This window comes from Bubalus bubalis, chromosome 11 (assembly GCF_019923935.1).
Source record: "Bubalus bubalis isolate 160015118507 breed Murrah chromosome 11, NDDB_SH_1, whole genome shotgun sequence".
NCBI lineage: Eukaryota > Metazoa > Chordata > Mammalia > Artiodactyla > Bovidae > Bubalus > Bubalus bubalis.
In genome coordinates this window covers 48,860,003-48,876,151 of record NC_059167.1, presented here as the reverse complement: position 1 = coordinate 48,876,151, position 16,149 = coordinate 48,860,003, and the positions used below count along the sequence as shown (strand labels likewise).

Genomic DNA, 16,149 nt, shown 5'->3' with positions numbered 1-16,149 from the left:
GACTCCTTGTATCTGGGAACCAGCAGGTGATTGAGGCTGTTATGTGGTTTCTAAGGGACCAACGGGAGAATTAAATGAGCTCATTACAGGAATCACTCTATATCCTTTTAAGTATTTAATGGTGGTACAAATCTGTGATATTCCCACTAGGTTGCCATATTTTTATTTGTTTTTTTAAACAGATTTATTAAGATACAGTTAACAATCATGTGCAATTCAGTGGTTTTTAGTATGTTCATGGAGTTGTTCAACCATCACCAAAATCTTAAAACATTTTCATCACCTGCAAAATAAACCCCATACCCATTGTTACTCCTCATTTTCCCCCAGGATCTGCCCTCTTTCCCAGGAAACTTCCAGTCCACTTTCAATCTCTTTTAAAGAGATTTGCCTATTTTGGACATTTTGTTTAAATGGTATTATGCAATATGTGGTCCTTTGTATCTGGCTTCTTTCACTAAGTGTAATGTTTTCAAGGTTCAGCCATGTTATAGCATGTGTCAGTACTTAATTTCTTTTTATTGCCAAATAATGTCCCATTATATGGATAACCACACTTTATCCATGCATTGGGTGGGCTTCTGAGTTGCTTCCACATTTTAACTGTTATGAATAATGGTGGTATGAACATCTGTATACAAGTTTTTGTGTGGACATCTATTTTCATTTGGGATGTATATACCTAGGAGTGGGATTGCTGGGTCAAATGAAGAACTGCCAAAGTTTTCCAAGTGGCTTGGTGGGCTGCCATCTAGGGGGTTGCACAGAGTTGGACACGACTGAAGTGACTTAGCAGTAGCAGTTACCATTTTTACATTCCTACCAATAGAGTTGTGGTCCTAGTGTGATTAGATTGACTAGTTTTCTGTGAGTATGGTTTCAGTGTGTCTGGCCTCTGATGCCCTCTTGCAACACCTACCGTCTTACTTGGGTTTCTCTTACCTTGGGCGTGGGGTATCTCTTCACGGCTGCTCCAGCAAAGCGCAGCCGCTGCTCCTTACCTTGGACGAGGGGTATCTCCTCACCGCCGCCCTTCCTGACCTTCAACGTGGGATAGCTCCTCTAGGCCCTCCTGTGCCTGCGCAGCCAGGGCCTGGGGTTGGTCCTCCCGCCCACCGCCCAGGCCTCTGGCTTAGGGGGGGTGGGGTAGCGCCTCCCGCCGGCCGCCCCTGGCCTTGGGCTTAAGGGCGTGGGGTATCTCCTCTCGTCGCAGCCCGGACCTCAGACGCTGGGTATCTCCTTTCGGCCTCCCACCCTGACCTCGGACGTGGGGTACCTTCTCTCGGCCGTTCCTGCGCCGTCGCAGTCTGGCACTCTCGGCCGCTGCCCCTGACCTAGGACGTGAGGTAACTCCTCTTGGTCGCCGCCCTTCGGGCATGGGGTCCTCCCGGCTTCTGCCCCTAACCTCGGACGTGGAGTAGCTCCTCTCGCCTGCACTTTAGGGCGCCCATCGCAGCCGCCTGCGCTTTGAAGCAACAGTTAGAACTGGACATAGAACAACAGACTTGTTCCAAATAGGAAAAGGAGTATGTCAAGGCTGTATATCGTCATCCTGTTTATTTAACTTATATGCAGAGTACATCATGAGAAACGCTGGGCTGGAAGAAACACAAGCTGGAATCAAGGTTGCTGGGAGAAATATCAATAACCCCAGATATGCAGATGACACCACCCTTATGGCAGAAAGTGAAGAGGAACTAAAAAGCCTCTTGATGAAGGTGAAAGTGGAGAGTGAAAAAGTTGACTTAAAGCTCAACATTTAGAAAACGAAGATCATGGCATCCGGTCCCATCACTTCATGGGAAATAGATGGGGAAACAGTGGAAACAGTGTCAGACTTTATTTTTCTGGGCTCCAAAATCACTGCAGATGGTGACTGCAGCCATGAAATTAAAAGACGCTTACTCCTTGAAAGCAAAGTTATGACCAACCTAGATAGCGTATTCAAAAGCAGAGACATTACTTTGCCTACAAAGCTTCGTCTAGTCAAGTCTATGGTTTTTCCTGTGGTCGTGTATGGATGTGAGAGTTGGACTGTGAAGAAGGCTGAGCGCCGAAGAATTGATGCTTTTGAACTGGGGTGTTGGAGAAGACTCTTGAGAGTCCCTTGGACTGCAAGAAGATCCAACCAGTCCATTCTAAAGGAGATCAGCCCTGGGATTTCTTTGGAAGGAATGATGCTAAAGTTGAAACTCCAGTACTCTGGCCACCTCATGCGAAGAGTTGACTCATTGGAAAAGACTCTGATGCTGGGAAGGATGGGGGGCAAGAGAAGAAGGGGACGACAGAAGATGAGATGGCTGGATGGCATCACTGACTCGATGGACATCAGTCTGAGTGAACTCCGGGAGTTGGTGATGGACAGGGAGGCCTGGTGTGTTGCGATTCATGGGGTGGCAAAGACTCAGACACAACTAAGTGACTGATCTGATTTGATCTGACCAATATAGTATGAGAATTCTCACTTCACATCCTTGACAGCACTTACTATTATCTGACTTTTTATCACAGCCTTCCTAGTGGGTGTGAAATGATATTTTATTTCAGTTCCCTGATGGTTCATGATATTGTGAATCTTTTCATGAGCTTATTGGCCAGTTGTATATTTTCTTTGGAGAAATGTCTAGTCAGGTCTTCTGCCTGTTTTATAATTATTTATCGTTTTGTTATTGAGTTGTCCTAGTTCTTTTTATTTCTAGATACAAGTCTCTTGTCTGATACATGATGTGCAAAAATTTTCTCCCATTCTGTGAGTTGTCTTTTGAATTTATTGATAGTGTCCTTTGAAGCACAGAAGTTTTTAATTTTGACGATGTTTGGTTCCTTGTGCTTTTCTTGTCATATCTAATCAATATTGTTTTAATTTACTATCTTCACTGGAGGGAGGACAGTTTCAGAGGCTTCCACTTGGCCTTCTCACTATGATAGTTCTTATCCCACAAGCCATAGATGCAATGTGGTAGTGGTTGTGAGTAGATCCAACTTCCAGTACACTTGAAAAACAGGACAGTGACTTTTGGGTGGATCCGCAGAACCAGTGAACTCAGTATAAATTGAACATTAGTCAGGACCCTGTTTGTAATCAGGTCCCTTCAAGTCCTGCATTTTTGTTTTTAAATTTTGTTTTTAGCTGTGCTGGGTCTTTTTTGTGGCACATGGGCTCTTTGTTGCAGTGTGCAGGCTTCAGTTTATCTCAAAAAATTGATAGAAATTTGGAAGTTAAACAGCATATTTTAAATAAGCCATGATCAAAAAGGAAATTATAAGGAAAATTAGAAATCATTTTAACTGTTTGGCAATTAAAACATACCAGTATATGGATGAGATAATTCAGTGCTTCTTCAAATGCTTTTATACAAAAGAAAAAGGATATAAAATTGATGATCTAAGTTTCTACCTTAAGCAAAAAATAAAAAGTAGAGGGAAGAAAATAAGAATAGAAATCAATTAAATAGAACATGGACAAAAAGTAGAGAAAACAAATGAAACTAAAGTTAGTTCCTTGAAAAGATTAAGAAAATTGCTACATCACAGCAAGCCCAAGTAAGAAAGAAAACTCAAATGATCAGTAACAAAGAGAAAAGGAATCTCAACATGTGGGTAGAAATAGAGAGGAATTAAAATTACACAAATTTTAAATTTAAAACTAATTAAAAATTTTCCCATTATTTTTTATGATCTTGATTTCCTATTAAAAAGCATATTTGAAAGTCTGTGCTAAACTCTTGATTAGAGATATTACCACAAAAATAAGAAAGATGACCATTTGAAAATGCACACCAGGCTTAGGACTCTATTGCCTTGTACTCGTCTCTTTTACCATAATTTCACTGTTACCAAATGTTCTAGCCAGTATTACTTTATTCTGGGATCATGCATAGGTCATGCATTTATTTTAATCATAAATTTACAAATTTATTGTGAGGATAACTAGTTAAATTTGTGTGGATCAATGCTAATTCATCACAGCTAGATCCAGAACTGAAAACACATGGTGATTTAGCACTTGCTGTACAAAGGACGTAATTATGTGTGGTTTTCTATTTTCTCCTTTGTCGTTTCATTATTTATACATAGCACAAACTGTTTTCCATTGAATGTATTCACAGAGAAATGACTATTGAGATAACATAGTATAGTAAAATCTTGGTTATCTGGCATTCAGCCAAATGGGTATTGTGACCAGAAGTTGAAAGGAGATTTTATATCTTTTAGAAAACATGAAGTTCGAAGAAAGTTTTTTTTTTGTGGAGAACTCTTGTTGTTTAGTCACTGAGTTGTGTTCTGACTCTTTGTGACCCCATGGACTGACTGTAGCCTGCCAGGCTTCTCTGTCCATGGGATTTCCCAGGCAAGAGTACTGGAGTGGGCTGCCATTTCCTTCTCCAGGGAATCTTTCTGAACCAGGGATTGAACCTATATCTCCTACATGGGCAGGCTAATTCTTTACTATTGAACCAGAAATGTTACTGGCAAATTAATAGACAGGACAACTCCAAATTGAAGTTAATGTTCAATTGCAAAGTATAGTAAAATCTGCACTTACAGTTGCTCACGTGAGACCAGGAGAGGCAAGTTATCAGGAGGGAAAACAGTCTGACACATTAGGGAGCCATATACTCATATGCTCTGCATCAGCATAGCATAGGAGCCTCTGAAAAAGGACCACTCATTCCCTGTACACCCATGGTGATCAGTTTGTATCTTTGGTATTCACACACATCTTGTTATATGTATATAATGTGTATATGTTCATGCATATATTAGTACTATGTTACAGAAGCAACATGTATACCTTAGATATTTTTATAAAAAAATAAAAGTCAGCTGTAATTTAATTTCAGTAAAGCCACCACAAATTGTGTGATAGTCTGGTATTTTTTCCTATGTATTTTTACCCATAAATTTATCCTGGCAACCAACTCCAGTATTCTTGCCTGGAGAATCCCATGGACAGAGGAGCCTGGCAGGCTCTAGTCGATGGGGTTGGAAAGAGTCAGACACGACTGAGCAACTTAATACTCACTCACTCACAGTCCCTACCCTCACAACTAGGCTTACTATCTACTGTGGAGCCCTATGAACTAGTTTCTCAAAAGTATTATCAATGTGCTGAACCTTGTGAAGAGAAAACACGGGTGCTAGTGAGTGAATATCAGGGGATATTAGAGAATTTAGGGGAGTCCCTAAATGTAAAGTATTTAAAGTAGGCCATTCTGTAGTGTATCATTTAGGATGCTTTCAGCTTCCAGTAACAGAGTCACTGTAACAGCTAAAATTGGCTTAAATGATAGTTACATTTATTATTTCTCCTCACAAGAAGCAGGCATAGAAGAGAGGTAGTGACTGCAGCAGCTGAACGGGGTCATGTGAAGCCCAGCTTCTCTGGGATTCTCTTGGCTTTCTGTCCTTGGTCATAAGAAGCCTGCAGCAGTTCCAAACGACATAGCCTCTGATGATGATGTCCAGAGGTAGACCCTATCAGTCTCCTTTAAAAAGTGAAGAACCCTTTTTCAAAAGTTTCCCTGGGAGACTCTCATATTTCTTGGGCCAGAATTATGTTGTGTGTATCTTTCTAACCCAGTCATGGATAAAGAGAGTGGAATTACTGGGAAGCTTAGAGGAATCAGAAGTAAGCTCATAGGAGGCGAGGTGGGGGGAGTAGCTGCTGGTATCCCTGACATGCATTGCCATCCAATATTTCAATAAAATTAGAATTCTGTTAGCTAGGAAAAAGGATGGGGTGACCCATTATAAAGCACTAAGTATAGTTTGGGGCTTCTCTGGTGGCTCAGATGATAAAGCATCCATCTGCAGTACAGGAGACCTGGGTTCAAGCCCTGGGTTGGGAAGATCCCCTGGAGAAGGGAACAGCTACCCACTCCAGTATTCTGGCCTAGAGAATTCCATGGACTGTATAGTCCATGGGGTCACAGAGTCAGACACGACTGAGCGACTTTCACTTTCACTTTCATAGTATGGTATAGCCATATAATGAAATCCTCATCAGCTGTTTAAAAAGAGACAGATGTTTATGTATTGATAGGGTGTTAGTTTCAAAATATACTAAATGAAGGAACAAGTGTGCAGAACATTGTATGTATGATTCACCTATTTGTGTAAAAGCAGAACAACTCTCTCATATGCAGGTATTTGAAAAAATACTTCTGGCAGGACCTAAGAAACTGTTCACAGTATTTTCTCTGAGGGTGGGACAAAGATGAAAGATTTATAATTTGATATTCTATGTATCTTTTTTTACTGCTTGAATTCTCCCTCTCCATGGCTATGTATCTATAATTTGTTTTTATATTTGTTGATAAGAAATAACTATATAGAGAAACAAAGAAGAAAGACACAAAACATGTACATAAAAATGTGAAGATACTTTCTATTTATAAAATGCTTATAGCATTTTATATGCCTATAAAAATACTTACCTAGTTGATGTAACCTTTTACACAGTTTTTAAAATCTACTTACCACAGATGTTCACACAAAAAAATGTAGATGAATGCTCATAGCATCATTATTCATTATAGTAAAAAAGTAGAAACAGCCTGTAGGTCCATCAACAAATGAATGGACAAACAAAATGGACAAATGAATGGGATATATACATACAATGAAATATTATTCAATTATAAAAAGGAACGATGTAGTGACACACGCTACAACATAGGTGAACCTCAAAAATATTTAAAGACCACATATTGTAGGATTCCCCTTATGTTAAATGTCTATAGTAGGCAAATCTGTAGAGACAGAAAATGTATTAGAGGTTGTCTGAGATTGAGGAAGTTGAGGGGAAATTAGAAGTGACTGCCTGGGCTTCTCTGGTGGCTCAGCTGGTAAAGAATCTGCCTGCAGTGTGGGAGACCTGGGTTTGATCTCTGGGTTGGGAAGATCCCCTGGAGAAAGGAATGGCTACCCACTCCAGTATTCTTGCCAGGAGAATTCCGTGGAGTGTATAGTCTATGAGGTTGCAAAGAGTAGGACATGATTGAGCAATTTTCATTCACTTCACTAGGAGTTACTGCTGACAGGCATGGAGTTTATATTTGAGGTGATGAAAATGTTCCAAAATGGTGAGGGTAGTTAGTTGCATACTCGATACTAAAACCCATTGAATTGTACATTTTCAATGGGTCACTTACATGGTATGTGTATTATATCTCAATAAAGCTTTTTTTTTTTTTTTTTTTAATATACCTGCTTTGTTTTTTTTTCCTGCAACCACCAGCATAATTTCCAGGAACATTACTTTAGGTTGTTTATGAATGCTGCTGCTGCTGCTAAGTTGCGTCAGTCGTGTCCGACTCTGTGTGACCCCGACATTTATCAGTACCTTTATCCTTCTTTGAAAAATCTGGTTACTAGTTTGGTGGGTTTTTTTTTTCTTTTCTCTTTTGTCCATTTATAGACTTACATATTTTTCCACAAACATCACAATAGTCTTTATTTTTCCTTATACCTTTCATTTAACTATGACCCTGTAAACTGTTTTTTTGTGACCATAGCTTTACTCCTATTTTTAATAGAAATTTAAAAAATAATCTCATCAAAAAATTCACACATGGCTTAAAAAGAAATAGTATAAAGAAAGGCGCTTATAGTGAAGAGCGAAAAACTCTGGTGCCTCATCCTCAGCCCTCCTGTTCTTGCTTCCCAGAAGGAACTGCTCTAAACTGTTTTCATTTGTCCTTCTGGTCGATATTCCCATTCTGATGAATAGTTCACACATCCCTGTCCCAAACTGACCTCCAGCTGTGATAGATGAGTAGATCGCCAACTTATGTTTGCTGTCTGTCCATGGTCACAAGAAGCTTGCCACGATTCCAAACGACATAGCCTCCCAGGATGATGTCCAGAGGAAGAAAAGGGAGAATTTTCCCGATCATGTCTCTTTTAAAAGGTGAAGAACCCTTTTTTGAAAGTTTCCCCAGAAGATTGGCCCCTCATAGGAGTCTAGGTTGGAAATGGTTTTTCTTCAGGAAGTTAAAGCTGTTGTTTTATCAACATTGAACATGGTATTGCTATTGAAAGGGCTGATTCTTGTTCCTTTGAGGGTGATTCTTCTCTCTCTGTGAAAAAAACTGATGATTTATCTTTATCCTGGTGTTTTAAAATTTCAAAGTATTATGCCTTGTGTGTGCAGTGTCATTATATTGGGCCTTTGATAAGCATTTCAGTTTAAACACCACTGTTTCCCTTCAGTTCTGAAGCTTTTATGTGAATTATTTCTCTAATAATTTACTTCTGTCACTTGAGTGTATGTTCCTAGGTTCTTTGTCTCGTCACAACAAAGATTTGGAGCGACGGACATTAAAGCCCTCGGCGCGTCACAGCTCTTGGGTCTTGGACAAACCGTGCTACAGCTCTTAGGCAAATCAGTGTTACAGCTCTATTTTATTTACAAGATAGCAGGAGAATCCAAGACTCGAAGAGAAGAGAGTGGAGGAGTGCGTTGGGAGGGAGAAAGAGAGAGAGAGAGAAAGAGAGAGAGAGAGCGCGTGCATGCACGCGGGAGAGAGAGTCCCAGAGAAAGCGCTTTGGCTCCTCATTTTATATGTTTTTTCTTCCACCTGGGCCTGCCCTATGCAAATTGGGCTTAGCCAGGAGTGCTGTTTGTTCTGCCTGAAGTTTTCACTCTGGTCCTCGGACCTTCCTTTGACCTTCCTTGTCTTTTAGCCACCGCCATTTTGGACTCCTTTTCCCTATTCTACCTACCTAACATTTCCCTCTGTTTATATGATTGTTTAGAGATTCCAGCTAGTTGGATGCAGGGTCACCTAGATTGATTCTTATCTTTCTCAGTCAAAATTCCTCATGTAAACCACAGAACACAGAAAATGATTCGAGTGGCATTTTTCTCACCTATTTCAAAGATAACCTTATCCAGTACCTTCCTAGATATATAGGAGAGAAATCAGTAGATAACACATAGTAAATGTCTTAGAACAGGAGTCAGCAAACTTTTTCATAAAGAGCCATATAGTAAATATTTTAGGTGTCACACAGATAGGAGGCAAAAAGTAAGGCTGCTATGTAGGTACTCTAATAGCCATTTAAAAGGTAACCATTAAAAAATGTTAAAAAAAAAAAAGAAAAACTGTTTTTTGGGCTGTTAAAAAAAAAAAGAAGCAGGTGCCTGGCGGGATTTGGTCCATAAGCTGTAGCTTATTCAACCTCTGTTTAGGGCATTAGGGCTTAATTTTTTACTGAATCTCTTCAGAAAATCCTCTTTTTATTTTCTCTCATATTTTCCTTCAGCTTAGCTTTTTGTTCTACATTTTGAGAGATTTCTGCAAATTTACCTTAGATTGCTTATATTTGAATTCAGCAGTCATTTTTAGTTGCAACACCACTCCATGCCTCTTAATATAGTGTCCTATTTTTGTCTTATAGATTCAAGACGTCCGTAGATATTTCTAAGGAAACACCTTATAGTTTTTAAAGGTGTTTACTTTTGTTTCCTAAGTATTTTTTTCCTTTGGGGACAGTTTTTCTGGTTATACATCTGTGATCTCTGCTAATATAGTTATACTTAACAGTGACACAATAGAAAAATCATCTATTGCTTCTACATATGAAAAGTGCAAACATGTAACAATTATATTTTTAGTTATCATTTATAAATTACATATTAAAATTGATGGTTGCATTATTGTTGAACCTGTATCTGAAATCAAAGAGGAACTCTTTCATAATGTGTGTCTGTGTGTGTTTACCAGAGGTTTAGATGCCATATGGATATTCTCTCATTAGGGCCATTGACCCCTTTGCTTCAACTTTCTGTTCTTGTTTTCAGTTTCTTCAGAAGCCCTGCTTCATTGCTTTCCTCCCCACTTCATCTCTGCCAGAAAAGTGTTGATATTGCTCAGCTGCTGGTGGCCCTTGCATGTGCATATGATCTTTGCTGTGTTGCTTTTATGCTGATAGCTTATGGTGAACGATGTCGGATTCATGATCTCCGAAGAAGATTTAACTTCGGGACCAGGGACCAGGCTTGATCACTCAAGTGCTTTGGTGTAGCAGAGTTTTATTAAAGTATAAAAAGGGACAGAGAAAGCAAAGATCTTACCAGGCCCACTCCCACTATATATACATTTTAAGATAACAGGTTTAGTCAGAAGGTTTTCAGGAAGGAGAAACATGTCCTCAAGCAGGATACATTATTGTTATATAATCCTTACTAAGGAATGTAGAAAAAAACGTTTGTCCTTTCTTCCTCCTTGAGAATTCCAGACCCCTGTCTCTGCTTTGAGAGCCCCAGACCCCTTTCTCCTCCTCAGAGACCCTGGGCTTCATAACAATTTGCCTAGGAATTGACTCTCTCAGTGCCTTTTACAAATTCCTTTGCTATTACAAAAATAGGATCTCAAGAGGGAGAGAATTAATGTTTGTGTTTAAGCTGTTTGAGCTTCTCTAGTGGCTCAGAGGGTAAAGCGTCTGCCTGCAGTGCAGGTAGACCTGGGTCAGATCCCTGGGTCAGGAAGACCCTCTGGAGAAGGAAATGGCAACCCACTCCAGTACCTTTGCCTGGAAAATCCTATGGACAGAGAAGCCCGGTAGGCTACATACAGTCCATGGGGTTGCAAAGAGTCGGACACGACTGAACGATTTCACTTCACTTTAAGCTGTCCTTCTTGAATTAGAATTCTCACCACACATTTTAAATTGTATTCTTGCATTTACCGTGTGCCTTTGATATAACCCCCCCTCCCAAAATAAACAAGTATTTTATGGTGTGTTTATAATTTAGTAGGCACCTATTCCTGGAGGAGGAAATGGCAACCCATTCCAATATTCTTGGCTGGGAAATCCCATGGACAGGGCGTGCTACAGTCCATGAGGTCACCAAGAGTCAGACACGACTTAACTGAACAACAACAACAGAGAGCTATTACATACTATTAACTTCAAAAATGGAAGGATGTAGTCAGTTTTCTAATAACTGAAAATGAAGGGGAGTGACTGGGGAGGTAAGACTTCAGAGTGGAGTTGACATTTGAGCTGAGGCTTGAACAAGGGGTAAATTTTGGACTTGTTGAGTGGAGAAGATATTGCACATGGAGTGACCTTAGCATGCACAGAAGTGCAGATCAGAAAGCTCAGTAAGTGGTAATTAGACTGTTTGTTGTGTGATCAGAGCATAGGGTGTTGGTGTATCTGCGTGGGCAGGGGACAGTTACAGGACACAAGGCTCGAAAGGCAAGCTGGGCTGAGGTCATGAAGAGCATTCTGTGCCCAGGTATTTGAATACTTTTCTTTAGGCCACTGGGAGTATCTTTTGAGTACAGCAGTAAAGAAAGCCGAAATTGTCTTTCAGATAAGTCACTCCAGTTACAATAGGAAAGATAGATTTCGAAGATAAGATAGTTGAGGTAGAGCCTCCTGCTCGGAAGCTATTAATTATAGTCTGAACCAGGACAGCAGAGGCCTGTTCAGGTCACATCTGATATCTGTTGTCTTAGCAGTATTCATTAAACATCTACATTGTCTACCAGGTATTTTGTTAGGCATTGAGACTTTTTGTTTTTTTCTCTTAAAATATTTTCATGACCTTCTTCCCTGTTCTCACTGGGACCATCAAAGGCAAAGCTCTCAACACTTCATGCCTGAATTACTAGCCACAGTCCCTGTGGACTCCAGGGTCTCTCTCTAGTCCTGTTTATTTTGTGTATCACTCACAAAATAATATTTACATGTGATCTTCATCATTTTACTTTTTTCCTTTGAAAGCTTAATTTTCTCCCATACCAATCAAGTTTTAATTCATTTTCTGGGTATCAGTGCCTTCAGCCTGGCTCTTCCCTAAATAACCAAATTTTTCTTAAGACTTTCTACCATAAAAATGCTCTTATTAGTTGATTTTCTTAGAGCACACTCATTCTGCCCCCTTACCTTTCTCCCCTGTGATCTTCTTGGTGTGAGTATTCTCTGTATTTTCTTACTCAAATTCTTCCCATCTTTCTAGTCTTAGCTCAAGTGTCATCTCCTCCCCTGAATTTTCTCTACATCTTCCTAGAAAGGATTATTCTCTTACACTGTTTTTCTATCCCTAAGGCATATCTAGCCCTTAGTTGTGGCTTCCACCCTCATTGTTCCTGCGTGGTTACAGCATGACTGCAGGGGTGCCAGCTGTCCTAACCAAGTTCCACATAGGAAAAAGGAGTACAAAGGGCAAAAGCCGCAGCTCTTCCAGCTGAGTCAGCCCCATTTAAAGAGCTCTCCCAGAAGTCCTACCCAGTGACTGTCACTAGACTGGCCTCTTTGGTCACCCCTAGGTGTAAGAGAACTTTTTTAGGGAGTCTTACTGAGAGTTTCAATGTTGAACAAGTCCAGAGGGCACTGTTCACACAGAAAACAATACATGAAAAAATGGAGTGTTTTGTATTTTTATCTGGGTGATGATGACATGGTAAACATGCATGAAAGGTCATCAAGCTGTATATTTAAGATTAGTAAATGTCATACTTTTCTGAATTTGTTATACTTTTCAATTAAAAAAGTTAATGCCCCTCTTCCCCAGAGTTGTGGTGACCCTAGGCAGATTGCTTCTGGTATAATTAGGATTATGTTATCAGAAGGACATAAGGAAGAACGGATATTGGTCTGGGTATCTCAATATCCTTGTCACATGTATAGGACTTTTTTCTGAAGGGTAGTGATGCTTTTGACATATAAGCCAAAGTTTTAATATATTTGTGTTTAATGTGATTTATTTATCATAGTGAAAATATGAACTTAAAGGTAAGAATGTTCTATACACCATCTTAACCTCTGGTATAAAAAGTTATTAAAGATTTTCTTTTTGTTTGATATTTAGTAAATATTGTTAATAACTTGGGAGAAGGCAATGGCACCCCACTCCAGTACTTTTGCCTAGAAAATCCCATGGACAGAGGAGCCTGGTAGGCGGCAGTCCATGGGGTCGCTAGAGTCAGACACGACTGAGCGACTTCACTTTCACTTTTCACTTTCATGCATTGGAGGAGGAAATGGCAACCCACTCCAGTGTTCTTGCCTGGAGAATCCCAGGGATCGGGGAGCCTGGTGGGCTGCCGTCTATGGGGTCGCACAGAGTCGGACACGACTGAAGCAACTTAGCAGCAGCAGCAGCAGTTAATAACTTGATGTTGAGACATTTCAGCAAAAATAAAAGCATTGGCTTTGAAAAATAAAATATTAATACTATATGTTAATTTTTACTTGCTGTAAGATATAAACAATAAGTGAAAACTCAGTGTATACTTTTTGACTGCTTTTATATAGTAGAAGCAATATCAGTTTTATCAAGTCAGTACTACAAGGATTCAGAACACTTGCTACCATAAAATCAACATCCTTTCACTAGTTCAAACCTGATAAATAAAAAGTGAATTCATTGCAGTTCAGTTCAGTTCAGTTGCTCAGTCGTGTCTGACTCTTTGCGACCCCATGAATCACAGCACGCCAGGCCTCCCTGTCTATCACCAACTCCCGGAGTTCACCCAAACTCATGTCCATGGAGTCAGTAATGCCATCCAGCCATCTCATCCTCTGTCATCCCCTTCTCCTCCTGCCCCCAATCCCTCCCAGCATCAGAGTCTTTTCCAATGAGTCAACTCTTCTCATGAGGTGGCCAAAGTACTGGAGTTTCAGCTTTAGCATCATTCCTTCCAAAGAACACCCAGGGCTGATCTCCTTTAGAATGGACTGGTTGGATCTCCTTGCAGTCCAAGGGACTCTCAGGAGTCTTCTCCAGCACCACAATTCAAAAGCATCAATTCTTCGGCGCTCAGCTTTCTTCACAGTCCAACTCTCAATCCATACATGACCACTGGAAAAACCATAGCCTTGACTAGACAAACCTTTGTTGGCAAAGTAATGTCTCTGCTTTTGAATATGCTATCTAGGTTGGTCATAACTTTCCTTCCAAGGAGCAAGCATCTTCCAACTTCATGGCTGCAATCACCATCTGCAGTGATTTTGGAGCCCCCCAAAATAAAGTCTGACACTGTTTCCATTGTTTTTCCATCTATTTCCCATGAAGTGAAGGGACCAGATGCTATGATCTTCGTTTTCTGAATGTTGAGCTTTAAGCCAACTTTTTCACTCTCCTCTTTGACTTTCATCAAGAGGCTTTTTAGTTCCTCTTCACTTTCTGCCATAAGGGTGGTGTCATGGGCATATCTGAGGTTATTGATATTCCTCCTGGCAATCTTGATTCCAGCTTGTGCTTCTTCCAGCCCAGAGTTTCTCATGATGTACTCTGCATATAAGTGGAATAAGCAGGGTGACAATATACAGCCTTGACATACCCCTTTTCCTATTTGGAACCAGTCTGTTGTTCCATGTCCAGTTCTAACTGTTGCTTCCTGACCTGCATACAGATTTCTTAAGAGGCAGGTCAGGTGGTCTGGTATTCCCATCTCTTTCAGAATTTTCCACAGTTTATTGTGATCCACACAGTCAAAGGCTTTGGCATAGTCAATAAAGCAGAAATAGATGTTTTTCTGGAACTCTCTTGCTTTTTCCATGATCCAGCGGATGTTGGCAATTTGGTCTCTGGTTCTTCTGCCTTTTCTACAACCAGCTTGAACATCTGGAAGTTCATGGTTCACGTATTGCTGAAGCCTGTCTTGGAGAATTTTGAGCATTACTTTACTAGCGTGTGAGAGTGGGCAATAAAGTTAATAATAAGATAAAATCCCGTCTGTATTTTTAAGTGGTTGCAAATATTTAAATTTTTGAAATTGTGTCTTTTATTGTATTTTAGAAAAAAATGGGAAAATAAGAAACCAAATCCACTTTGTTATGGTAAAACTTAGAAAATGGTTGATATGTGACAAGTCTTGGCTTTTGTATTAAGTTTCGCATGTAATTTAAAATACATTGTAAGTAACAGGAATTAGGAAATGGCAATGTTTACAAGCATTTATTTCTTGGTGTCTGTGGCTTGATGTTCACTTCTTTAAACATTAAAAGTAGAGTTGATTTGCAGTGTGTTAGCTTCTGGTGTACAGCAAAATGATTCAATTATGCACACAAACACACAGGTATGTGTGTATATATATATTCTTTTTCATTGGAGGTTATTATAAGATACTGAATATAGTTCCAGTGTTCACTTGTTTTTAAGCAAAGGTTGTTTTTTCCTTCCTTAGGTTCATCCTCAGCAACACCGGCTTCTATTTGAAGTGTTTGATGAAAATCGATTGGTAAGTCCTACCATACAAACATAAACTGTGAAGGAAGGGTATGCTTGAGTAACAAGCAAAAGTGGGCCAGGAATCTGTGAAGTGAGAGATGCTTTCGAGGTGGTTATGGAAAGACTGGGCAAAGTAGTGGATAGAATTTTTTTCTCCCACCTTTCCTGGTGCTCCTCTCTACTCTTCTATTCTCCCTGGCACCTCTCCTGATTATCAGTTCTCAGCAGATTTCATGGTCTTCCTCAAGGTCTCTCACGGCAGGAGATTCAGAAAAGTCAGCCTCTTGGCCTGACCTTCCTGCACACTTATGCTGGTACCCTGGTTGATAGTCCCAGACTCAGGAGCCATCCCCTCCACACTCCAGTGGAGGTCTTGAGGTTGCCTGTATCCAGTTATGACATCCCATCCTTTCCCTTATCCCCACTCTTCTATTGAATACAAAGGAAAACCTCTCTAACTAATGAAATTAAGTTCTCTAAAGAATTGCCAGTGTTCAGAGAGACAAAAAGCAAATATAACCTGTTCTTATTTTTATAAAAGGATAGTTGTGATTCCTAATTTCCTAAAGACTGTCTTGACGTCCTACCCTCTTCCTAATTTGTCTTGAAACTGTATTTCAAACCTTTTTAGCATTTTACATTTACATTTTAAACCTGTAAGATTTGAATATGGAGGCATAAGAACAGTGTTATATAGTCAAAGCTTATCAATTACTAAACAGAAGCACAACAAGAATTAAAAGAGTTTTATTCATTTTGTAGCTAACATAGAAACTAGATTTTTTAAAGAATCTATTTTTAGTGTTGGACTGTATAACACTTGGCTTTATAGATGTGATAACTGTACTAATAACAGAAGATACTGGAGAAGGGAACGGCGACCCACCGCAGTGTTCTTACAGAATTCCACGGGCAGAGGAACCTGGCAGGTTACAGTCCATGGGGTCGCAAAG

At 39.9% G+C, this 16,149-nt stretch overlaps 1 protein-coding gene across 1 annotated transcript in view; it reads left to right on the top strand.

Annotated features, from left to right (window-relative positions):
- Positions 1 to 16,149, top strand: part of NEDD4 (NEDD4 E3 ubiquitin protein ligase) — a 146,382-nt gene that overhangs the window by 30,910 nt on the left and 99,323 nt on the right. The window contains exon 5 of the mRNA XM_006074923.3: positions 15,153 to 15,206. Coding sequence (XP_006074985.1) covers positions 15,153 to 15,206 — 54 coding nt within the window. The remainder of the gene's footprint in view (positions 1 to 15,152; positions 15,207 to 16,149) is intronic.